Raw genomic sequence first — 24,251 nt, 5'->3', positions numbered from 1 at the left:
GGGTTAAATAAACAACAGACTTACGAAACCCATCTATGGAGGATATTACTTGATGTTTCACCAGAAAAAAAAAAAAAAAAAAAAAGTAAAATCAGGAATCATGATGTCTGAAGATATTTCTCTAATCTTTTGGAGCTGACAGTGTATTGTTACCTTCTGCATCAATAAAACAGCAAAGGTAATAAGAACAGCTACTATTCTACACTAATTGTAATATGGATATCATCAGCTTTGCCTTACAATCACACAAGCCACTCATCTGTAATAAAACATGTACTGGGGAAACAGCTGATTACCTCTCTTCCATTACTTGTGCATCTTGCCTATGTAACTTGAAAGCTCTTCAGAGCTGAAATTTTAGCACTGTATTACTGTACCTTGCTGCCTCTAGATAACCCGATAATAAAAATCAATGCAACTAGAAATAATGAAAATGGAATGGCACAGAAGTTAGGGCATGCACAAAGACTTCAAATATCCTTTGTTTAGACAGCCTTATCAGAACGAGAAGTACTGTAAAACTGCTTGCTAAGTAACCATGGGAAAGAAAGAAAAAAGAAAAAAGAAGATTCACTGCACAGAAGCCCACTCATCCTAATCTCCACTCAGCTTTTTCACCAACTCCACTGGAGAAGTCATGTGAAACTAAGCCTATGGATATAAAAAAAAATCTGTTATATTTTACATTTAAAGGAAGAATGGAGCTGAGAAGAAAATTAAGACCCTTACATCCCTCTAATGCTAACCACACAACTCCAGCATTGGCTTAGGAAGGTCTTAGGAAGCAATCCCATCACATCCAGTATCTAAGTACAGACTGCAGAGCAGTTTTATTAAGGCTAATTCAGTATCTCCTAAAGCTTATAGATCATATGAAATAAGCAATAAGCCAATGATAAGAACATATTAGGAGACACTTTCAGGAAGAAAATCAAGGAAATGAAAAAACGCAGACACAAAGCCCAGCAGAATAAGACACTAAATAGAAAAACATAGAATAATGTGTTCAGGGAGAATAATATAAATGTTTTCTATGAAAAATAAGATGAAGAGAAAATGTCAAAACCTCTGTAGATAAATGAAGCTAATATGCAATTACTTGAATTTAAGGAATACATCTGGTTTAAACTTTGTGTCTTACATTAGTGCTCTTTTTGATTCATAATATGAAATTTAACATTGTTACAAAGGAGGCAGAACTAGGACAGCCTATTTACAACTCCTAGTGGTAATACAGGACAAGCAAATCCAAAAATAAATTTCCCCCATCTGATTTGTCCTAAATCTTTAATCTCATTAGTTTTGAATAGTGATAACAGATAAAAGAAATCTGAAAGAAAATAAGTTTCCAGGCACTGATGACTTTTATTTAGCCTATTAAGTTACATAAGAGTAATGAAAAACCTGTTATGAATGGAAAAAAACAACTTGTCATATTAAACAGCTTACAAGCTGGTACCATCACTTACCCACCAACAGGAAAATAAATTACTGTGTGGAGGAGGCACTGTGAGAAAGACTTCCCAAAGGCTCAGTGACTCCAAAGTCTGAATTTTTAATCTCTATTTACACTAACATTCATATTAGAATGGTACCAAACCTAACCTGAGCTATTACATAAGGAAAGGAATATTTGCAGCATTGTTTCTATCTGGCATGAGGAACACAACGAATATTGTAGCACTCCACACTTTTTTTCATATTGCTTGTAAGAGCAATATAATACCCTAACTGTTTTGTCCTTGTGTTTTGAAGTTGAACTACACATTCAGCTGACATGAAGAAAGCTCACAACTCCAGGCCTTAAAGAACACTAAGACAACTAACGCTACAACACCGATGGTCCAGCACACCTGCTAAGTAACAAGGAAAAGTGGCCAAATGCATCTCAGAAAATACCTAGATGTTTTATGTCTTACATCCTTCTGCTTCATTTTCCTACAACATGCACAAGTGGAAACTTTGAGATATGTGAAAAGAGTGTATTATGCTGATAGAGAATGAAAAAGAAAGAAAAAAATAAGACCTTTTCTTATATATTATCAGCAAAGCACTGACAATTTGAATGTGACACATTGCTGAGTTCAGAAAATATACATAAGCAAATATCTTACTGAATAATTATATTTTTTATGACCTACTGTATCAAGCAAAGAGATCCTGATTAATAAGAGTAAAAAATTAAAAGTTATATATTTCTATCTGAAAAGAGTGCTATCACAGCCCCCAGTTATGCAATGAACTACATTGAAGGCTACTGTGCTAAATTCACAGTGAACTATTAATTTCAAACTGGCCTCATATGACTGCAGAAACTGAGTGAGGTAGAGCCCGCCACCTTAAAACCAATTCACCTCTAAATAAAATAGTCTATTTTCAGTCTAGCAAGGTGTCTGAATGGACTGTGTGAATTTCTAGACCCCTGCAATTATTAGCAGCAAAAGTAGCAGGCTCAAAACTAAGTTTGAAGGCATTGCTTGTTGGGCACGTGTGCAGAGCAGAAGGGAAAGTGAGACCACGCGAAAACCTAACAATAAACTGCAAGTCCCCAAAATTACTAGGTGCAAACAACAGATTTTTCATTTTTTTTGGAAAACAGCATTTTGTAAATACTATTCAAAGTATAGATTTTTGACAGCAAAAATCTGTCAGTTTAAAACTTGTGTTTTCACTTGCAAAACACTGTATGATTCAAATGAAAATTACATTAAATATACTATTTATTCAACTAGTGTTGGAAAAAGCCCCCAAGAAAACATATATTTTATATATTTTAACTTTCAAGAAGATATAACTTCATTTTTTCATAGCCTACTTCTTTTAAATTGTATTGTTTCATAAAAGCAACTCCAAATAATTACAAAGCCAGCTACATAGACTTCAACTTGGTCAAATACACCAGGCAGTGGAAAGCACACGGACATTCAAGAGAAGTCAAGTTTGAACAGAGATGGATATTGGATCTACACCCAAACACAATTAATAATGTATGTCTGCATTCAGGACATTCAAACCACCTATTAGCATATGTATTATTTTGTGTGTGTTGTACCTGTTTGCATACTGTGCATCTATTTTATCACCTAAAGAAATATTCACCTTTTTTACTCTTTCTTTCTCTTGTGTTTGCTCAAGAAAGCAAGGGCAGAAGACCTGAAATCAGCCCATGTCGTTGGGCAGACCCTGTCTACTTTGTGCATCAGGAAAGCCAGACAAGTGGCAATTCCCTTCCATATAAACTGCAGCAAGGGCAGCAGGGGAGTGAAGTGTTTTAAAGAAGTTGCTATATGTCGTGTGTAGTAATTCTACTTACGGGTTACGTGGCCTCATAATTGCTTCACTCAGAAATATTTTTTAAAGCTTTCCCTGAGCCTCCTGCACCCTGAGGCCAGGCAGCACTGGCTGCTTCTCTCTCCTCCCTTTGAGTAGCACACAGAAGAACCTCTCGCTGTCAGAAGAGTGGGTTTTGCGTCTCTCACCTTCCTTTCTTTTTGATTCTTATCTGAAAAAGCACAAAACACCCACGGTCTGGATGCTCACGAATGAACTCCGATTAGAAACGAGGTGTTTCGCAACTACGAAGGGCATTAATGACCAACGCACCACGCCGGCGAGCCTCACCAGTTTACCTCCTCTCACCCTACGAGTTTGCCTCCTCCAGAACCCGCCTGTTGGGCCGAAAAGAAGGCGATCTGGGGAAACCTTCGGGGTGAGGAAGAGCTTCACTTCTCCCCCCGCGGCAGCTCGGCGCAACGCCTCTCCCCCCTCGCTCGGCCTGCTGCTGCCACCCCAACCAAAACCAAAACAAAACAAACCCAACCCAAACAAAACAAAACAAAACAGAATAAGACAAAATAAAACAAAGCAAAGCAAACCGGACCCTGCCCGGGGCACGCTGAGGCGCTGCGGGGTGGCGCCCCGTTGTCAGGCAACGGCCGCGCAGGCAGCGGCTCCCCCCGGGAAGCCGCCCGGGGCTCGCTGCCCCCCACCGGGGCCGCCCGAGCCCTCCTCGGCTCCCCGGCCCCACAAAACCACCCCCGGGGGGCGTGCCCGGTGCTCGGTGCCCGTTGCCCGTTCCCCACCGCCCCGCTCACCGGCGGCAGCCCTCAGCTCCCGTCGCCGCCTCCCCGGAAAGCGGCGGCCGGGGCCGGCAGCGCCCTCTGCGGCTCCGGCGGGCCCCGCAGCGGGGAAGGGGACGGGGACGGGGACGGGGAAGCGGCCGCCGCCCGCTGGGGGCGCAGGGCTCCGCCGCTCCTCCTCCGCCTTCCCCCAGCGGCTCCTGCTTCCGCCGGTGGCCTGGGTGAGGCCGAGCCGAGCCGGGCCGGGAGCTCGGGGAGGGGAGGGGGGGAGATGGCGGCGGCGGCCGGCGCGGGGAGCGGCGGCTCCGGCAGCGGGATGGCGCAGAAGACGTGGGAGCTGGCCAACAACATGCAGGAGGCGCAGAGCATCGACGAGATCTACAAGTACGACCGCAAGCAGCAGCAGGAGATCCTGGCGGCCAAGCCCTGGACCAAGGAGTGAGAGCGGGGCCGTGTTGGGGGGGAGCGGGGGGCTGGGCTGGGGCTGTGTCTGAGCGCCCCTCTCTTTCAGCCACCATTACTTCAAGTACTGCAAGATCTCGGCGCTGGCCCTCCTCAAGATGGTGATGCACGCCAGGTCCGGGGGCAACCTGGAGGTGATGGGGCTCATGCTGGGCAAGGTGGACGGCGAGACCATGATCATCATGGACAGCTTCGCCCTGCCGGTGGAGGGCACCGAGACCCGCGTCAACGCCCAGGCGGCCGCCTACGAGTACATGGCGGCCTACATCGAGAACGCCAAGCAGGTAAAAGACGCTCCTCACCGCCTGCATGGGTGCCATGGGAGCCCCTGCCTGCTCCCCGTGCTGCTCCGGTGGCCTGTTCGCCTTGTGTCTGCCCTAACGTGGCCAGGGAGCTGTGGCAGGGCCCCCTGAACACGCTGGTTTCCATTAGCAGCTCAGCAGGTGCTTGACTGCCTGCCCTCCTCACGGTTTTGGTTGCCCCTTCCGCAGGACCTGGGTTACTTCTTCCTCACAACCTGGGTTACTCCTTCCTCAGGACCTGGGTTACGCCTTCCTCACAACTCATCTTGCTCAGAAGGTGTTTCTGTGGCTGGTGGCTTGTCAACGGAACAAGAAGGGAGCGTGTTTCTAAATTATCACGCGTGTCTTCTCTAAAAGCAGTTTGCGGAACTAAATATAGCGTAGTAATTTTCTCACAAAAAGTATTTTATTATTTATAGATCAGGAAGATGATATTTATTCGCACCTTCTTGCTTTCTGAAGTCTCACTGCCTAGCAGCTCTGCTGTTTTCTATCATTATAAACAAAACACAATTCTGGAGGAAAAAGCCACTGAAAGGATAAATAACTTCCAGTGCGACCTAATTATCCAGATTTATACTTCAGAAATGTAGATAATTAACTCAAAGTCTGTCCCCATTTCCTCACCTTGTACTCCTAGGCATGTCAGGTTAAGCCTGAGCATGCCATAAAAAATCTCACGTGCAGAAGGGTGACAGAAATACAAACATGCTCTGCGGCCAATCTAGAAACCAGCATGCTGGTATATCAGAGTACCTACTGGTATGCTTCTTCCACTACAGGGCAATCTTACACCATGAGTAAGCACTGAAATCCCTCTTAACTGTCCAAGCTCAAATAGTTTGAGGCCTAGTTTATCCTTTGATTTTCCTTTAATCCCAGAAGTATTATAAACCAGCTAAAATTAGAGAACCCTTACCAAGTCACTAGACATAACGGAGCAAGCACTTGGGTTATTTTGTAGAGTTGTACTTCTGTTCACAGCTTTATATCTAGTTAAAGATATTTAAATAAATGTGAATTAGGCTGGATCATAATGTCAGAAAAAAGTAAACAATACAAAGGAAAGTATATTTTAGGGCTTTTTTGAGGGGAGGGAAGTTTTCATCCCTGTTTATGAGAAAGTTTCAAAATAATTTATTTAATCTGGTTCGTTTTATCTGGAAACTATTAACGTCATGTTTTTAATATTGCTGTTGCAGAAAAGTATGGAATGTGAAAAGGTGTTTTTATCTAAAGATGTATTTGTAGTATCCAGTTCTTAGGTAGAAATAATGGGTTTCAATTTAATAAGTATATAGCATAATATGAGTGTTTCTGTATACAATTATTTCGTTAGATTTTGAAAACAGTCCGTGTTTATGTGGGAGCATGCATATGATAGGATTATTTTTTTTCCAGTTGTTTGTATTGTGCAGTTTCACGTATAGTTTCACTATTTTGAAATTGAACTTGTGTGCAAATACAGTAATTCAGCTTTACTGGTGCTCTGACAGAGTTTGCATGCAGACTGTTCACATTTGATTTTGGCAAGCAGTTGTGCCTGGAATAACTTTTTTTACTAGCTTGCAAGTTGATAATATCCCCCTGCATAAGTACTTTACAGAAGTTGATGTTCCAGTTATTTGCTTCTCTATCGGCAGGATCTGATATAGCCATGGTTTAAAAAAAAAAAAAAAGTGTTAGTTGGCTTTGAAAAATAATATATGTGCGTTAGTGTGCTGTTGTTCTCTTTGACTCTCTTAAATGAGAGTTGCAAGAAAATATAAATATTATTCACCAATTCAGAAACAAAATAAACGTTCAGTTCGGTAGGTAGATTGTGTGTTCTATCTCATCCTGACATACCTAGTATTTGGCAAAATGAAGCAGCTGATGTATTGAAACATACAGCACTTAGTTAAGAACTGGCATGTAGGGTAGTCAGACTAAAATCATTCAACTCAGTATTGAACAGCCAGGAAACAAATCCTAATGAATTACAGTAAACTTAGGTGCAATAGGTATTCATTCTCCTTGATGAACCATGGTGTGTTTTGTTGTTGTTGTTGGTTGCTTGCTTGCTTTGTGTTTCTTTTTTTTTTTGGGGGGGTGAGGGTAATCTAAGAGTTATCCAGCAGTATTATTTGGAAACTTCTACTGTGAGTTTTTCTGCTCCTAAAAATCTCAAGAAATCATCTTTTGGCTTTCACAGCATACTGTGGCAATGAGTTCTGTCACTTTTGGTGGTCAAAAATGTCAGTTGCTATTTTTCAAACCTGCCAATGATCTCACTATATGCCTCTGAGATGTGTTGTTGCACTACATAGTGAACATTTATTCTCTGTGAGCTTCCTATACATTATATGAGATTATATATTACTTGCATCGTATCAACCCTAAAAAATTTCCATGATGACAAGACTTTGTTTACTTATCTCAGCATGTGGAGTCTCTGTTGTATTCCAGCTGTCAGTGAAGTTGTTACTGGGTCCTTGGAGCTAAAATTCTTTGTTTTGTGGTAGTATATAACAGCATATAGTAGCTGTAACAGCAAATACTACATAATGTATGGTTTCTGGAAAACAATTCAGCAAAATAAGCCGTGTATTTAGTATTTTAAGTTAGCATAGCAAGCTCCTGTGTGTATTCTTGTTTTTATTCTCTTACTGTGTTGTAATATGCTGGCAGGCCCAGCAGAGGGCAGCCGATACTTTAAGGATGGAAATTAACACTGGATTTGTTTTCCTTCGCTGCTGCTAGGTTGGTCGTCTAGAAAACGCAATCGGCTGGTATCACAGTCACCCAGGCTACGGCTGCTGGCTCTCTGGGATCGATGTCAGTACTCAGATGCTTAACCAGCAGTTTCAAGAACCCTTTGTAGCAGTGGTTGTAAGTACTGCCTGATAGTTGATAAAACTGCATAGCAAGTTATGCTTAGAGGGGAATAACTAAGGGTTTTGTCTATGAACAGTCTAGTAGCATGTGGTTTGCATGATGGAAGTGTTAGATCCAACACTTAAATCAGTTTCAAGCCTTTTGCTTTGTTGGCCATGTGCTAGTCAAGCCAGTAGTCTTGTTCTTTGAGGCTGTTTTCACTACGTTGTTCCACATGTTGTAGTTCTGCAAAAATCTATACACTACTCTTAACTTGAGGATGGTACTTCTGCAAAAATTCATTGAGCAATCCATACTCAAGCTCCCACAATAAAACAAAAATCAGTTTTTGTTCTCTTAGTTGCCTTTTCTCTAGGAGTAGAGGGAAGCATGTTCACAGAGTCCTGTTACTTTGAAGCTAAAATGCCTTTTAGATGAAATGAATGGCATAGTACAAGGTAGAAGATTCTAGGAAGTCTTTGAAGAAAAAACCTGAAGAAATCCTTCAGGCTCTTCAGTTCTTCCAGGCATCAGCTCCCATTTTAAATCAAAGTAAACCTTACTTTAAGTATGACTAGGACTACTGTTGCTACTGAAGGAAATAAAGGAAAAAAAGACAGAAATTAGTGAGAAAGAAAGGATATAATTCTGATGGTAGAATTACATTAGACAAGGATACAAGGATAGATCACCCCTAAAAAGTATTTCCACCATGTTTCCCTATTTTATGACATCATTTCACAGATACAGAACATTTCCCTTGGGACCTATTTTTTTTATTATTACTTCTAAGTTGAAGCAGAGTATTTATAAATATGTTATCAAGGAGGCTCCGTTATTAGTCTTTTTTCTCTTCCACCAAAACACAGTAGGTTGCATAATGCTCTTTCTTAGCTGTAATGGTTACAAGATTCAAATGTGGATTTCTGTTACAGTTTGTTGCTTGCTCTAAGTGTCATTTCTTTAAAGTGTTTGGGAAAGAGGAAATGAGTTTGAAAAAATGGTCCATAGCCATTGATACTCCCTGTGTTTAGAGTCTCACACCAATGGATGCCAACTGGAAAAGTACTGTTAATGACTAAATTAAACCAATTTGCACTAGTTATGCTTCTGAAATGCAATTACTATTCATTTATGCCTGTAATAATTCGTAAAATGTTACATAACAAGCATTGCCTATATTTTTTACAGATTGATCCAACAAGAACAATATCTGCAGGAAAAGTAAATCTTGGCGCATTTAGGACATATCCTAAGGTAAATATTTAAAATAATCTAGTGTGTGATCAATAAACTGTCTTTAAATAAGTAATTGATTCTTTGTAAAGATTAGTGGTTTGTTCATCTAACAGTTCGATTTACTTTGCTGTGCTATATATCATTGTTCATTCTAGAAGACATGCTGATATGCTGGTTATTGTGTGCCTTTGGATATTGATTACCATTAGAAAGGTTGACTTCTATTAGGTTGTTCATAGATTTTTGGCAGCCTTAAATCAAATAGACATCTAGATAAGAAAGCTATCCTAAAATTATATACCTTAATATATAATTTTTTAATGGATATAGTTCTAGGTGACATTCATTTAAGTATTTGTTAATATTTTTCTATCATTTTTAGACCTAAAACATGCTACCAAGTTTTGATGTGTTGTAATTTGCTTTTCATTTTAGAAAAATATCATGTGAAACTGTCTACTTAAATCTTTTAAATAAATATCATGAATCTTCACAAAGTAATGTACAAAAGAGGTTAATTAGCATGGAAGAGTTGGGCTAAAAAATAAGAAATCACATAAATAGTGGAGATCTAGATCTCCAATTGCAGTCTTCTCTTTCGACTCATGTAATCATGCTATTTTACTTCAGTCTAATGAAGTTCAGCTGTATTGTTCAAACTTCCAGTTATCGTTGGCTTATCAAGAACGTTAGTCTGTCATTCAGTAAAACTGTAATTAACAAAATGTTTATGAGAGGTTCCCAGTTGCATTCAAGCATTATTTTTGTGTTGATAAATATACAAAAGATTTCCCTAGAACAATTTGTGATTCAGAGTAGTATTCACTTCGGTTGGCAAAAACACTTCATAAATGCTTTGAGTATTTGGGTGGAGAAGAATCCTGTGCCTGAAAACCAAATCCTGTATAGAAAATGCACATTTTGTATTTGCACAGAGGGTGTTTATAAATGCACAAGGTGTATTTGTTAAGGAGTGTTCTGTGATCAGTTCCTGCCTAATCAGTAGCTGTGAGCGACATTATTTTGACTAAATAAGTAACTGAAGTTTTAGGTATCCCTAGGGCATATTCAAGGCATAGTTTTTCCCTCTTCTCATACCTTCTATCTTCTTTCCAAAGAGGATTGAAATCACTTCCAAGAATAGGTAGAGAAGTCTTATCTTAGAAACTCTTTATTTCTCCGATCTAAGAAATGATCTAATCATAACATGCCCTGTCAGAAAAAGCTGAACTATGACCACCAGGTTGCTTCCAACATGCTTTTCAATAGACATGCAAATACAGTAACTTCTATCAAAGCCAACTGTAAATTTGAAATCCAAGAAAATCCCAAATTCCCCCGACTGGGAGAAATTTCATTTACCTTAGGAAAGTATCTTTGCATAAATGAGAATTTTGTGAAGTGCTTTCAAAGAGCTTAGTCATTTTGAGAAGTCCCAATCTTACTGTATCATCTTTGCCCTTTCTTTGTTTAATTTTAGGGGTATAAGCCTCCAGATGAAGGTCCCTCTGAATACCAAACTATTCCACTTAATAAAATAGAAGACTTTGGTGTACATTGTAAACAGTAAGTAACATAAAAATTACTAATTGCAGCACAAGTTCTCTTTTTATATATATATATGTATATATATATATAGCTTAGTGATTCGTTATGGAAAACTGCATTTCTTGGAGTGTTTCAAATCTTGAAGTTCTTTGTTGCTTTAGCAGTGTTGCTTCTGTGGAAAAGTGTAACTGTCATTTATCAGAAGATGCTTAAAAGGAGAACTGTTTTAAAGCTGAAGTTACTTTTAACCTGGTTAAAAGCTTTAGCAGCTGGTTCTTGAACACTTTTAAGTGGTGGTGCTTTCTTAGGGCAAGGAGGGAAGGGTCAGCTGTAGATATAGCAGTAGGACTAGGTAGACTTATCTTGATGCTCTTCTGAGCAGTGGCAACTGCAGTGCATCTCTTTATCCTACAGTTACAGGGCTGCAGTTTTTCAGTTGTGTTTCTAGTAGTATTGTAAGGTGGAGCTGCTTCACAGATACCATCAGCAACAGGAAGCATTGCTGCTTTGTCTGTCCTGCTAGTTTAGTTTCCTTGAAAAGGCAGTTTAATTTTAACCATTCTTCTGTCCCCAGCTGTGTGTTCCTTACTCCATACATACATTTACATGCTTGGCAAAATACTTGTTTTGCCAGGTCAGTCTCCTGATCTGATTCAACTTGTGGCAGCACACACATTCTTGCTGGTTAAGCTCTGGTAGGGTTGAAAACAGAGGCAGACAGTGAAGATGAAGTATTTGGGAAGAACAGCCAGGGAAAGCTGGGACTGCTTCTTCCAATGACAGAGCCTGTTTTTGTTTCTGTCTTCAGATGTTTGCCAAGCAGTACAGCTTAAGCAACTGTGTACAGAAAACTTGAAGATCTCATTGACACCAGCATGTCTTGTAGGCTGTTGCCTATTTTTTTTCATGGTTTTGGTGCATGGGTATCTGTTCTTCAGTGCATTTATAGTTCATGTAGAGTTTGACCCTGAAGAGACGAACTTAAATGAGAACTGATTTACCTATATAATTTGAAAAAAAATATAAAACAGCAGCCATACAGAAGTCTTTGTTGAACTGTAATGTTTCTGTCATTTCAGAGTAGTCATTGTAAGTGTGGCATTGCCCATAAATCCACACCTCTGTGTATGAGAGGAAGCTTATGTTTTATCCTTTCCTTATTAGAGGTGGTCTAACAAACAAATTATTAATTTGTTTGTTGATTTTTGTTTTTATTTATTTTTTTTTAAGTTGGCAGTGTTTCTGGGAAAGCAGACTTCTCTTAAAAGCTATTTTTTAAAGCTTGTCTGTTTGGAATGCCAGTGACTACTGATTGCCTTGTAGTAACAGTCTGGATAATCTTAGTCAAACGTCTCTCCCTTAATTGGTATTTAATGTCCAATGTGGAACTGCTTCCATTTAGTCTTTTTAAGTTCATTTCATTATTTCTCACATGAGTTGGATTTCTTACTTTGAATCTGGCACGCATTTCTTTGAACCAACTGACTTCATTTTTCTTATCATATGTGAAATAAGGCTATCTATCACAGAAGGATAGTCTATCTAAGACTTCCTATCACAGAAATATTAAAGTGCAGCGTGTTGGTAGATTGTAAAGCGTTGTTATTGCAGATGGAATGTCTTAGAGAAATGTCAAGCAAAGGAACTTTCCAAAGAAATCGAAATATAATAGGATTGTTACTGCCCTTCTGAATTTCCTAATCAAAATAAAATTTAACATGTGGCTTTCGTGTTGCTATAATTCGCCTACACAAGTGATTTTGCATGACTCAGCTTTCTATCTGCTTTGTCATTTCTTGTGAATTCTGTAGCATCAGTAAAGCCTGACTTTCAAAATAACTGTGATAGAACTTAAGATTATTTGTCTGTTAGTAACATTTACTGTTATCAAATGTCCCTAAGGTAATTAGAGGTGAGATATATAAAATTAGTCATCTATTTAAAAAAAAAAATCTATACCGAAGACCCCAAGCATGGGACATCATTGCACTGTACAAGAAGTTGTTAGGAAATTTTTAAAAGCACTTGCAGTCTCCTAAGTAGAACACAGTATATGCATGGGGATGATGGAAACCTGCATTAAAGCTATAAATGAAGTGCTTACAGACGATCTTGTAGAGTTAGAATTGGAGCTGGGGGTAACTTATTGTTTAGTGCTTTGAATTTCTGCAGATACTTGCCACTGATAAGGACTTTTTCAGAGGGATGCCATTTGGGTGTCAGAGCCCAACAAGGTACATGGAAGCTTATCTTGTGTGCATGTTTGTTTTTAAAGGTATTATGCTTTAGAAGTCTCTTACTTTAAATCATCTTTGGATCGTAAATTGCTTGAGCTTTTGTGGAACAAGTACTGGGTGAACACTCTCAGTTCTTCAAGTTTGCTTACTGTAAGTACCATAGTATGTTATTTTGTGCATACATTTAATTCATTAGTGCTGAAAGCCAGACCCTGTGCTATAAAATGCTTACTGGGACACTGACAGGTCATACAGATTCCACATCAAGGTTCTGTTTGTCACATTTAAGCAATAACGGAAGGTTTCCCTAATCATAAATATTTAAATGTTTCTTATATCTGCTCTTTAAAAGGTGGGAATAATTTACGTATAATTTTGCTAAGTTCTGTATAAATTTAGACTTTATCTTGTTTAAGACAAAGTGTTTACCTTTTAACCTTATATGACGTGACAGCACTGTCATGAATAAAATAAAATAATGTCAGTGAATAAGTAAATACTTCTCCTGTAGCTTTTTTTTAATACCTAATAGATAGAACTGTTAAAATGAGGGTGCAAGAGAAATAGTGAAGGTAGATCTTCAGTGGAACAGCGCAGCATCAAAACCTTCCATCTACAAAAGCCAATTTGAAAACTTTTCTCTTAGCCAAAATCGGCTGAGTTTTACTTTCACTTTCTTGGTCCTGTTACTTAGGGAGTGGGTGAAAGGTGGGTGCCAATTTCAGTCTGAGTATTTCTCAGCTGTTCAGCTCCTGCTCTCTCAGCCACCACTCGTACCACTCGTGTTCTGTAGTACTGAAATTGCAGATACAAGTTAAAACGTGCAGTACTTCAGACTCTTTCCAGGTGTTGTTGAGTTTTGTATATAAATGTTTGAATTTATAGCTTAGAATTAAATATGTTTATTGCTCTCTTTCTCCTAAGAATGCTGACTACACCACTGGCCAGGTCTTTGATTTGTCTGAAAAACTAGAACAGTCAGAAGCTCAGCTTGGCCGGGGCAGTTTTATGCTGGGTTTAGAAACTCACGATAAGAAATCAGAAGACAAACTTGCTAAAGCAACAAGAGACAGGTAAGATAATGAATGCATTACCTCTAAAAAAAAAAGTGTTATTTTGTTTTAAACTTTTATAACCAAGACTTTAACTTTAACCTACCAATTAAATTGTAACCTAAAAGATTATGGATAAGAATGATTAGATTCTAGGTAAGAATGAGAAACCCCAAATAAGACCAGTTATTTTTGAAGGTTTAAGAAAATACTTCTCTAATACTTTTATTTAAAAGTCAAGAACTGCCCTTTTTTCATTTTTCTTATTACATCTTTTTTTCCCGACAGATAGGGAAGGGTGTTTTTTTGCTTTTTGTGGTTTTGTTTGTTTGTTTGTTGTAAGCTAGTTACAGAAATTGTAGCCTTTATATTTCACTACCTTGCCTGACGCCAAATTATCATCTTTTGTCTGTTAATGAAATTATAATCATAGGGTAAGAGCATTATTTCAAAGAAATCAGTGTTTTCCCTTAGTGTTTCCTTTCATGCTTATTTGTAATTATCTCTTGTTTGTTTGTTTGTTGTGTTGTTTTGAAGTATAAAAGTAAACATAAATGGCTTCTCACAAATACATCTCTCTCCAAATGAACAGTCAGGTGATACATGTGCCTAGAACATACAGTGTTATAGTCACCATTTTTACTGGGTAAAATCTGGGTAAAATATCCAACAGAAGTTATACAGTATCGTGGGCTGTTAACAATGTTGTATTTGGCATATTCTAGACTCCGAAAACCAAAAAGTACTTGCTAATATTTGGGCCATCTATGGAGAATGCAGGAATACATAAGACTCACCTGCATGCTTCCTAAAAATGTTCAGTGTGAGATATGATTCAATTTGGTAAGGAACAGCTCTATAGAATCACTTGGAACAGACAGCAAAAATTGAATAAAATATGGAAGGTTCCATTTTTCAGATTTGGAGGTTTCTGGTGCTCTTCCTCATCCTTTTATCTTGAATGATTTTGTTTTCATTGTATTTTTTTTAATGTTTGTTTATTTGTTTTCCTTCATGTTGGCAGTATGTGCCACAATACAAACTTTACTAAGGAATAAACTGATTTTTGAGGTACCAGATGAGTAGTGAGTTTAATGGTGGGTGGAAAAAAAAAAAAAAAAAAGGAAGGCTTATGTAAAGAGACTGATTTTTAAACTTTGGGCAGGTCTAGGAAGATCTTGCTCAATACAACTCAGCTGAACACAGACTTTGCCTTCAAGAGCAGGAGTCTGAAACACTGCTGTTGGTCAAGGGCTTGTTTCACCGTAGGCAGTGGGAGGAACGCACGCAAATGTAATATGGTCATTACTAAGTGGAATCAGAGATGTTCTTGTGGCAGTGTGTTCTGTGTCCTTGTTATGGAAAGTTAATAGCTCTGACAAGTTTTCCAACAAACATAGTTGAGCTGGTGGGTTTGTTTGCTTTTTGTTTTTTTTTTTTTTCTTTTGCTTTGTAGAAGCTAATATCCATTTAGACAACTTCACTTGCAGAGCACCCTTCCAGTGAAGTTAGGGCTATTGTTAATTCATGTTAAGTGATACTTCACAGTTCCTGCTGTGAAACAGTTACAATAGCAACACTTTAAAGATAATAGGAAAGAGTTGCTGATGTGTTTTGCCTTTGATTTTCATCTATATGGTTTCCCAAAAGATTGACAGCATTTTATTTTCAAATTTTAAGAAATTGAAAAGTATTTTTGCATCACCCTATCATGACTGTTTCTTGCAGCATTTGCAGACGTTTTTCTTTCCCGTTTTTCTTCTTACTAGTTAGTTTATAAATTGTAAGACTGGAAAAGATTGCTGTTGTCTTTCTTCAGTGCTGCTTTCCTGTGTAACATAGGCTACTGTAGTTCCCAGAATTAATTTTAACAGTTTTAAGGATGCACCTTTCTCTTCAGCTAATAATCTTTCCTCTGAAAATATAAAGTTATTTGTCCTAAGAAAAGCAAAAAAAGCCAGGAGTAGCCTGGTGGGGGCACCAGAACAATTGATTCATTGACACCTAAATTACCCGGAGGGTAAATAGGGTTGCAAAGTTTGCTAAAAGCTGAATAAATCGGGTGTACTTGTTTTAGGGGAAAATATTGTAAGACATTACCATAAAGCTACTTACACTTGGCTATATGAAATGTTCTATTTCTGTACATACATGTTACTGAGAGCAGTTTTATAAGAGTACATATTCATTGGCCAAACTGTTCTCCAAACTGGCCTCGTTTGCCTGGGATTGCTTGATCTGTCCAGTAGTAATTTTTCCCTGTTCTTCATGCCTTTTGGGATGATACATCTTTTGTAATTTTCTATTGTATTTCAAGATATTTTTTGTTAGCTTGACAGTACTTTTCTCTAAGCCAGGCATTGAATTAAACTTGGATCAATAGGAATCCTCTCAGCTGTGTTTTGTTTTGTTTTAATTTTGTGTTTCTTATTTTTTGAAAAATATACATATTACATGTTTTACCTGATGAGCTCTATAAACTCTCCTTGAATGCTCCCTGTAAAATGGTTTCTCAGAGAAGCTCTGGTTACCATGTGCTACTGGCCTGTGCTTGGGCAAAGGAGATAAGACAGAGAACAAGGAGAGCCTTCAGGTATTGATAGAAGCTGGTAGCTCTCATCCCCCAGTGTTCTGGGGAATTTTTTGTTCAGATGACCACAGCACTCATTTTTTGTTGTTCATGTGAGATGTCCTAAACTGCTAGACAAGGAAGTTTTCTGGGGTTGGTCTTTGTGTGTCTAGAGCTGGTCAGTTGGCTTTTCAAACCTATTGGCAACAATGGCTAAATTGCTGTGTGTGACTTTTCCTTTCTGGGCAGTTGGGAAGATTCATGGGGTTATGGGCACCCTGAACTTCCAAAACAGCTGAATATCTTCAAATAAAATGACAGTGGAGTTCGGTGTTTAGCCAACATTGAATTTATGCTTGTTTTTCAGCTGCAAGACCACCATAGAAGCTATACATGGATTGATGTCTCAGGTTATTAAGGATAAACTTTTTAATCAAATTAATATAGCTTGAAGTGCATCGCCAGCTGATACGCATCTCCAAAGCAGAAAAAGTCATGGTTTCTTTCACTTGGACTTGTTCAATTTGGGAAACAGAGCTGGAGTGGAAAATTGTTCATTTAATTTGTAGTACTTTAATATTTCCCACCTGTCTCACCAGTTTTAAAGAACAAAATGTTCTGAAATGTAGTTTAACTTTTTGTTCTTTATCATAAAACACAACCAGTTTGGAGAATTGTTCCAAAATTAAAATAAATGTGACTTTTACTGGATTTTGCTCTTAGGTATTTATCTGCATTATCCAACTGCAATAAAACAATTTAAAAAATGAACGAGTGTTTGGGGGATTGAATTTTTTGGCAAACATTAATCTCTTTTTCTTATTGTTCCATAGAAAAGCTCTGTCCACTTAGATTAAATGGGTAACCTATGCATTATAAGAAGTATGCGTCTCGGATTTTCATTCCTATGTTTAATTGTAAGAATTGAAATCCCATCTGATGATCTTTTAACAAGTTACTAAATTTAATGGAGCCATTCCTGGTTTAGCTTTCCTGGCCCAGCCAGAAATGGTTTCTTCTCACCCTGAAGAAACATTTGTGCATGATACAACAATATTTTACTTTTTGCTTCACAGTTATGATGGACGTTTTTTATTTCTAGATATGAACTACAAACAGGTAGGCAGTAAAATTATGAAACTACCAAGAAGTTTACATAGTGCCATTTCTCTCCTGCTTACCATCTATTGCTTGTTGTAGTCACTTGCTGCCTGCAAAGGACCAAGAAGAAAAATCAGTATCTCTGAAATATGAGTTAGCTTAATTTAGGGCCACAGATACCAAAATGCATTAATCATAATTGTTGTCTTACAACATGGTGCCGCTGCAGGGCTGATCTAAGTTTGTTTTGGAGGTTTCCATACTGCATTTCAATAATTCAAGATGTTTGGTTTTCTTTTAAGTTTTTATCCTTAATCCTGAGTTTCCTGGGTTTTTTGGAATGTTTACTTTTGGGATAATTTATAACATGCTTTATACAATATGCCATTATGCTTTATACCTTCAGTAACTAATATTCCTTTTCAACCTTAACTATGCCTTGATGTGGGTCTTGTTTTTGTTTTGGTCTGGAAATTTTAATAGCTATTACTCATTTGGGGCTTTTCATTCAAATGGATTCCAATGTATTTGAAGCTAAGATGCAAGTTATACAATGGAAACATCATTCAGCAAGGAAATACAGATACCCTGAAGCAGAAATTCATCAAGAGTTTTAATGCAGCAGCATCTAACAGTTTAGGGAAAATACATTTAATCAGAGCAAGTCAAGCTCAGATAATTATCAGATGTGCAGTTTGATACAAGGATGATTTTATGTTTCTTCCAGCATGGCAGTGGTGGTGGGGAGGCAGGAGAAGAATGCTTTGGTGTTTCAATATTCAAGGTTATTAATTTTTCTGGGAATGGCAAGAACAGCCTTCTATACAAGCAAGCATAATGCAAAAGCCCACAGTAGTACCCTTGAAGGAAGACACAGCAATGTACCTAACCAGTAATTTTCCCTACTTTCTCTCATCCGTAGGTGTTTTTGAGACTAAATTGTAGTCTACAGCCATAGTCCCACTCTGAATGTGAATACTTCATAAAGTATCCAACTTTTGTGAGATAGATACCTACTTGGAAATATAATGTAGGTTATCACCTTGTAGGATTCTCTGCGTAACATGGTACAAAAGTTTTGGATACATCTAGTGGCTACCTGAAATATAAAATAATATCTTAATCTCATATTAGTCTACTAGGCATATTTAAACTGTCCTCATTTACAATAGCCACGAGATGAAATTTAACACACACAGGTTTACAATGAACGTTTTTAGTCACAGTTGGCTTTAAAATACCAAGTTGTCTTACTAACTATAGCAATATTAATTCCCTTAAATGCTGATGTAGATAAAGTTGCCTGTAAAGTTGTGTTGTTACTTGCTGGGCATACAGTGTTACAACCAAATTTACAATTATCCATGAGTTTGGCTCTACCTTTGGCCTGTATAGGACCCTTTCTGCAGTGTTCAGGAATTCCCTTGTCTTTGATCAACCATCATTAATGTTAGCAATGTTCTGAACTCTGCCTTTTACTGAGATCAGAATTCTGTTTATTGAAAATGGCTACCACAAGTGAGTAATCAAGTGTGTTCACACATACACAGATCCTAAACAATGGAGAATCATTCGGGCATAGAAAGTATACCATAATTCTAACAAGAAGTTTGGGGGCTTAGAAAAAAATCAGGAATAAAGGTGTTCTTGAGAATGATACAGTGGTAGTTTATGCATACAATCTCAGATTAAATATGAACGAACCATTTTAATCTTCCTATTGAATAGACCAAGCTTAATTTTCTTGCACTTGTGTCTTTGTAAAGCTTTGTGTCTGGTTTTGGACATTCTGTTTTTACCTCAGCCTGTCTTGTCCTTCATGAAATTGCAGTGAGGCAGACTTCCTACAGATGCAGTAATAGCCTTTGAAGTTTTTAAGTTTTCATAAGCTTGGGCGCTGGATCCCTCTTGCACAGCAGTAGAACATTGCTGCAAGGCACACAGTGCTTCCATAGCACTTCTCAATTTAGCGTGAACCGTAATGCCAGTTCTGTTGCAATTTGCTCACACAAGATTGTAGAAAAGTATTTTTTATTTTGTTTTCCAATTGTTAGTGTAACCAGCTTACTAGGCAGCAGCAAGATAATAGGACCAGTTTGGGTTCTGAGGGTTATTTGGAGTTCTTATGGTATTGTATGTACAGACATTTATAGCTTCAATTATTTTTAAACAAAAGATGATTGTTAGTAAAAAGGAAAAAATGTGTAAAGTTAATTGCTGATGTTACTATTTTAACCAAATTAGGTTAAAAATATAGTAAATGTACTCAGGCATTAGTCACCCCATTTATTTTCTCCCCTTTGGTAAATTTTTGTGTTGGGGGATGTAGTGATTTTTTTGGTGATCTTTATTTTAGGTCAGTGTTTGAAAATAAGCTCAGTATGTTACTTTCTGTTTGATAAGCATATCATTTATTTTCTCTATTTTTATTTTTGTGCCCCAGGGAGTCCAAACCAGATTTGGATTCTCATTATGCTGCTAACATCATGTGTTAATATACATATGTTAATATTTAAAGCATTTATTGAAATCCTAATATACAAGATTTTGTAAAACTAGGTTAAGATAAAACGATAAAAGCAAGTGCTTTCAAGAATCCAGAAGTAGGCAAAATTTCAATACTAAAGAGTTGAGCTAGCATTGTTGTAAGGGTGCAGGTCTCTAGGAGGTGAAAATTGCTAAAATATGTAGTGATAATATATAAGATTAATTGCATGCATGTAGGATTTTTTTTTCAGCTTGTGTCAAGTCTTCAAGAGCAGACATCAGAGAGCCTCCAGTTGGTTGAAGGATTTTTCTGGAGTTAAAAACAATTATGCTAAACCTTTAAGGAATTAATGAAGTAACTTGTTCCTCAGGGTGTATTTTTTATGAGCTGTAGTTTTACTTTTCAGAGCCTAGGAATAATATCCATAAGGAAATATGTAATTTAGGAACGTTAATGTTGACCTTCAGATGAAACTTCTAACATATGAAATATTTGCTGTGACGTTTGGTTTGTTTTTAATTATGAAAAATTGCTTCATACAGGGCTTTCTGAAAACTACAGTATTCTGGGAAGTAGCATGGTCCACTGGATAGGTCACAGGACTCCATCTCGGGAGAATTGGGTTTTCTTCCTGACTTCTCACAAACCGGGATTGCATAAACTTTAGCAAAGCGTTTTTGCCAGAGCAAGTGTCTGTTTTCCTCTCCATGAAATAATGAGACTGATCGTTAGCCTTTTAAAAACACAGATGAACAAGGATATGCAAGTATTATCATTTCATGTACTAAAAAACATCACCACATCTCCAGTTTGCCTGATATTAACCACCTCAATTCTCAAAAATACTGTTAGCAAAGAATATTTATTCTATTTTGCATAGTTTGTCTGTTTAGATTATCTTGGATAGGAAGTGCTTAAGCCCTTTGAGAGGATTATAAATATATTGTTTTAGGAACTCTTAATTTTCAGCTGAAACATGCATTCAACTCCTATGCAATTTGTCCATCATTTCCTGTGTGAATTTCTCTGTTTGCTTTAGACACAGTTACCTTAGGGCTTGTGTATAGCTGCCGTGGCATTACTTTATTAAAAACTGAAATTAATTTATGTGCCTGCATCTAATGGCATGCAATCTTTGGTAATTACAACCATCTGATTTTTTTTCTCCAGCTGGAGGCAAGTTGCATTCACTTACACATCACTGGAGGTTAGAATTAAGCTTGTATTTTTAACCTGTTCATAAGGAAGATATTGTCAGTCCGAGTCCCACAAAACTGCAGATATAATTGGAGAAATGTGGAGGTACTAAATCAGCAAATATTCCCTTAAGTGAGATTTGTGCATTTTTTATTGTGATACAAACACCAAACCAGCTCCTCATTATACTTTTTTTTTTTTTTTTTTTTTTTGGTGGAACATCTACCTTTTCCTTTTTAAAAAAAAATCCTATGACAATTAGGTAAAAATCTCAAAGTGGCCAAAATGATTTAACACAAATATTTATATAAAAGCCAGGGACAAGTAATATGTAGATAACATCTTACAGCTCTTTAAGAACAAAGACTGTGTGAATACTCACGTTCACTTGCTTTACAGTGTTTGACAAAACAATGCTGAGATACCAGTACATCTTCTGACTGTTCTGAATATTAGCAGCATATAGTAAGTTTTACTTTCTCTTCCTAATTTATCTACCAAACTTCATAACAATATTTGGAAATCTGTTATCTTCTTCAGCTCTGTCTGGTGCTAAATTTACAGCACAATTAATGGCTATTTTCTCTATGGTGGAAAACTAAAAGGACATTTTCATTTGTTTTGCTGATGTTTGGAGACTGAATCTTGCATTTCCCAAATCAACATTGTAGTCTCTGCTGGAGGTAAGATACAGTGTTTATAAAGACCCACAGTAAGCATCATAAAGATGCTTATAACAAAGATAGTTTTCTAACAACTTCATTTTTACTTCCAGGCTCTAATATATTTTAATGCTGGTGTTGGACCTCTTTTAATTTTATTTTTGTTGTATTTGCAGGAATCATTTCAGAACCTTTTTGTAACAGCAATCTGTTTCATTTCATAGAAACATAAAATGATTTGGGTTGGAAGGGACCTTAAAGATCACCCAGTTCCAACCCCCCGCCATGGGCAGGGACACCTCTCACCAGACCAGGCTGCCTAAAGCCCCATCCAGCCTGGCCTTGAGCACCTCCAGGGATGGGGCATCCACAGCTTCTCTGGGAAGCCTGTGCCAGTGCCTCACCACCCTCTGAGAGAAGAATTTCCTCCTAACATCTCATCTAAACCTCCCCTCTTTCAGTTTAAAGCTATTCCTCCTTGTCCTGCCACCAACCCCCTGACAGAGAGTCCCTCCCCAGCTTTCCTGTAGGTACTGGAAGGCTGCTGTAAGTTCTCTCCAGAACCTTCTCTTCTCCGGGCTGAGCAACCTCAACTCCCTCAGCCTGTCTTTCTAGAAGAAATCACTTTTAGTCACTTCAGAATTTTTCTCTCTTAGCCTAGGTTTTGCTTAGGCTCGCACAGTTCTGTTGATATCAGGAGTCGGTATGAACAAAATTGTTATCCAATCCCAAACAGAAATTAGATCATGAAAGGAATAGAATCAATTAATGACAACTACCCAATGAAGATCATGTAACCTCCACTGGAAGGATGCTAAGAAGAAGGCACTGCGGGGAAAGAGCTCAAAACTAGTGCTTCTCAAACTTGCCTAGCACAGGGAATTGGGTTGGGTTTATGCAAAGAAGACTCTTAAGGTGTTTTATGTCCATAGAAATAAATTTCAGTTCAATGTTCCAATCCAGAATTGTGAGAATTACAGCCATCTATGATTTTATACAGGTATTTCCAAAAGCTGTTTTGAAGACAAGGACTTCTTGTACTTGGCCAAATTACTGCCATACTGAGAGTACACAGATGATTGTTTAATACTCCATGCCACTAGATGAGAATCCTACTTCAGATCTTAATGAATAAATATTCTCTCCGAAACTTCTCATAGCTTTGTCTGCATTTAAATCAAATTACTAGCAGACAGTCCTAGACACCTGCAAAATCTACAGCTATGAGGGAGACCAGACTAAGTCCAAAATTAACTTTCATAATATTAAAGTACTTTTTTAACAGAAACATTTCCCAGAACAAGCAGCTCCAGGGCATGCTCGGTTTGGATTCCACTGCTGAAATAAGGGCATCTTGTGATCTTTCTTGTCCTCTGAAAGAAGGATATAGGAAATTCCAGGTTGGAAGGACAGGACTCTTTATACCTTGTTTGCATTTCTAACAAAGGTCAAAGTAAAACACGCTTGCTCTTTACAACATGTAAGAGAAATAAAGTCCTAGTCTTGGTTGCATTGGAAGCAATAGATTTTGCCACTGACTTCAACTGATGCACTTTTATGTTCCAATCCAACGGCTGCACAACTTGTATACATTTTTTTGACTTACAGTTAGTTATTTATATGCTTGTTTTGTAGAATCACTGACTGGTTAAGATTGGAAGGGGCCTCTGGAGGCCATCTGGTCCAATGCTGCTGCTCAGCTGGGCCACCTAAAGCTGCCTGCCCACGACCATGACCAAATGGCTTTTGGAGATCTCCAAGGAGGGAGACTCCACAACCTCTGTGGGCAACCTGTGCCAGTGCTCTGTCACCCACACAGTGAAAAAATGTTTTCTGATGTTCAGAAGGAACCTCCCATGTTCCAGTTTGTGCCCATTGCCTCTTGTCCTGTCACTGGGCTCCACTGAACAGGGGAAGGATCCCCTCCCTCCACCTGCTGGCAACACTAACACAGCCCAGAATACCCTTAGCCTTCTCTGGGGCAAGGGCACATCGCTGCTGCTTCATGTTCAACTTGGTGCACACCAGGACACCCAGGGCCTTTTGTGCAAAGCCCCTGCATGTGCTGATGCCTGAACTTTACACTTCTTGTTGAACTTTATGAGGTTCCTGTTGAGGCTGCCATGGATGGCAGTACAGCCTTCTGGTGCATCATGTACCAGATTTAGTGTCATCAGCAGGTAACTAGTTCATTAAAATAGGCACCAAAAAGATTGGTATGTTTAAAAAAAATACGTTTCCTCATTGGAAAAGCGCATTATTAAACATTACCCAACCTTTTTCTAATCAAATGATTATGCAAAGTATGGTATTCAGTCTATCACATTTACGCATGGTGGGGAAAAAAACCCTCAAGTTTAGCTTTGCTGTTGCCAGGAATTTGTGCTCGCAAGAAGCGGCTGACACACAGCAAGAAGGGGCAACACCAGATGGAAAACCTGCAGCTAACCAAAACCTAC

The 24,251-nt window shown here is 38.2% G+C and overlaps 2 protein-coding genes and 1 long non-coding RNA gene across 15 annotated transcripts in view; 1 reads left to right on the top strand and 2 right to left on the bottom strand.

The window, feature by feature from the left end:
* CSPP1 (centrosome and spindle pole associated protein 1) overlaps positions 1–4,209 on the bottom strand; it is a 57,741-nt gene extending 53,532 nt beyond the window's left edge. For 9 of the 13 annotated variants that reach the window (XM_084510222.1, XM_084510223.1, XM_084510230.1 and 6 more), the window contains exons 1-2: positions 4,095–4,203; positions 3,314–3,502 (exon numbers count right to left, since the gene is read on the bottom strand). The gene's annotated coding sequence lies outside the window, so the exon portion shown is untranslated. Of the gene's footprint in view, positions 1–3,313; positions 3,503–4,094 lie in introns of those variants that run through there. The other 4 variants (XM_084510234.1, XM_084510226.1, XM_084510235.1 and 1 more) reach the window with 4 other exon arrangements.
* Positions 4,210–4,215: 6 nt separating this feature from the next.
* Positions 4,216–17,115, top strand: COPS5 (COP9 signalosome subunit 5). Its single transcript, XM_084510242.1, has 8 exons — positions 4,216–4,517; positions 4,591–4,825; positions 7,586–7,714; positions 8,891–8,956; positions 10,419–10,504; positions 12,762–12,873; positions 13,648–13,796; positions 16,712–17,115. The coding sequence occupies exons 1-8, from the start codon at positions 4,351–4,353 to the stop codon at positions 16,794–16,796; spliced, it is 1,029 nt and encodes a 342-aa protein (XP_084366368.1). The 5' UTR covers positions 4,216–4,350; the 3' UTR covers positions 16,797–17,115.
* LOC311432117 lies at positions 10,567–12,738 on the bottom strand. The gene is made up of 2 exons (XR_014689828.1): positions 11,453–12,738; positions 10,567–11,050 (listed from the first exon to the last, which is right to left on the bottom strand). It is a non-coding gene; the product is annotated as an uncharacterized lncRNA (long non-coding RNA).
* Positions 17,116–24,251: the final 7,136 nt, after the last annotated feature.

The sequence above is a fragment of the Aythya ferina genome, assembly GCF_964211825.1.
Source record: "Aythya ferina genome assembly, chromosome: 2".
NCBI lineage: Eukaryota > Metazoa > Chordata > Aves > Anseriformes > Anatidae > Aythya > Aythya ferina.
This window is presented reverse-complemented; position numbering and strand designations above follow the sequence as displayed.

What these genes read in the sequence shown, in the direction of transcription:
- COPS5 (XM_084510242.1), top strand. Translation starts at nt 4,351, where the DNA reads ATGGCGGCGGCGGCCGGCGCGGGGAGCGGCGGCTCCGGCAGCGGGATG. An exon ending in CATTTAGGACATATCCTAAG is followed by an intron (nt 8,957 to 10,418) that starts GTAAATATTTAA and finishes GTTTAATTTTAG; the next exon opens with GGGTATAAGCCTCCAGATGA. An exon ending in GTTCTTCAAGTTTGCTTACT is followed by an intron (nt 12,874 to 13,647) that starts GTAAGTACCATA and finishes CTTTCTCCTAAG; the next exon opens with AATGCTGACTACACCACTGG.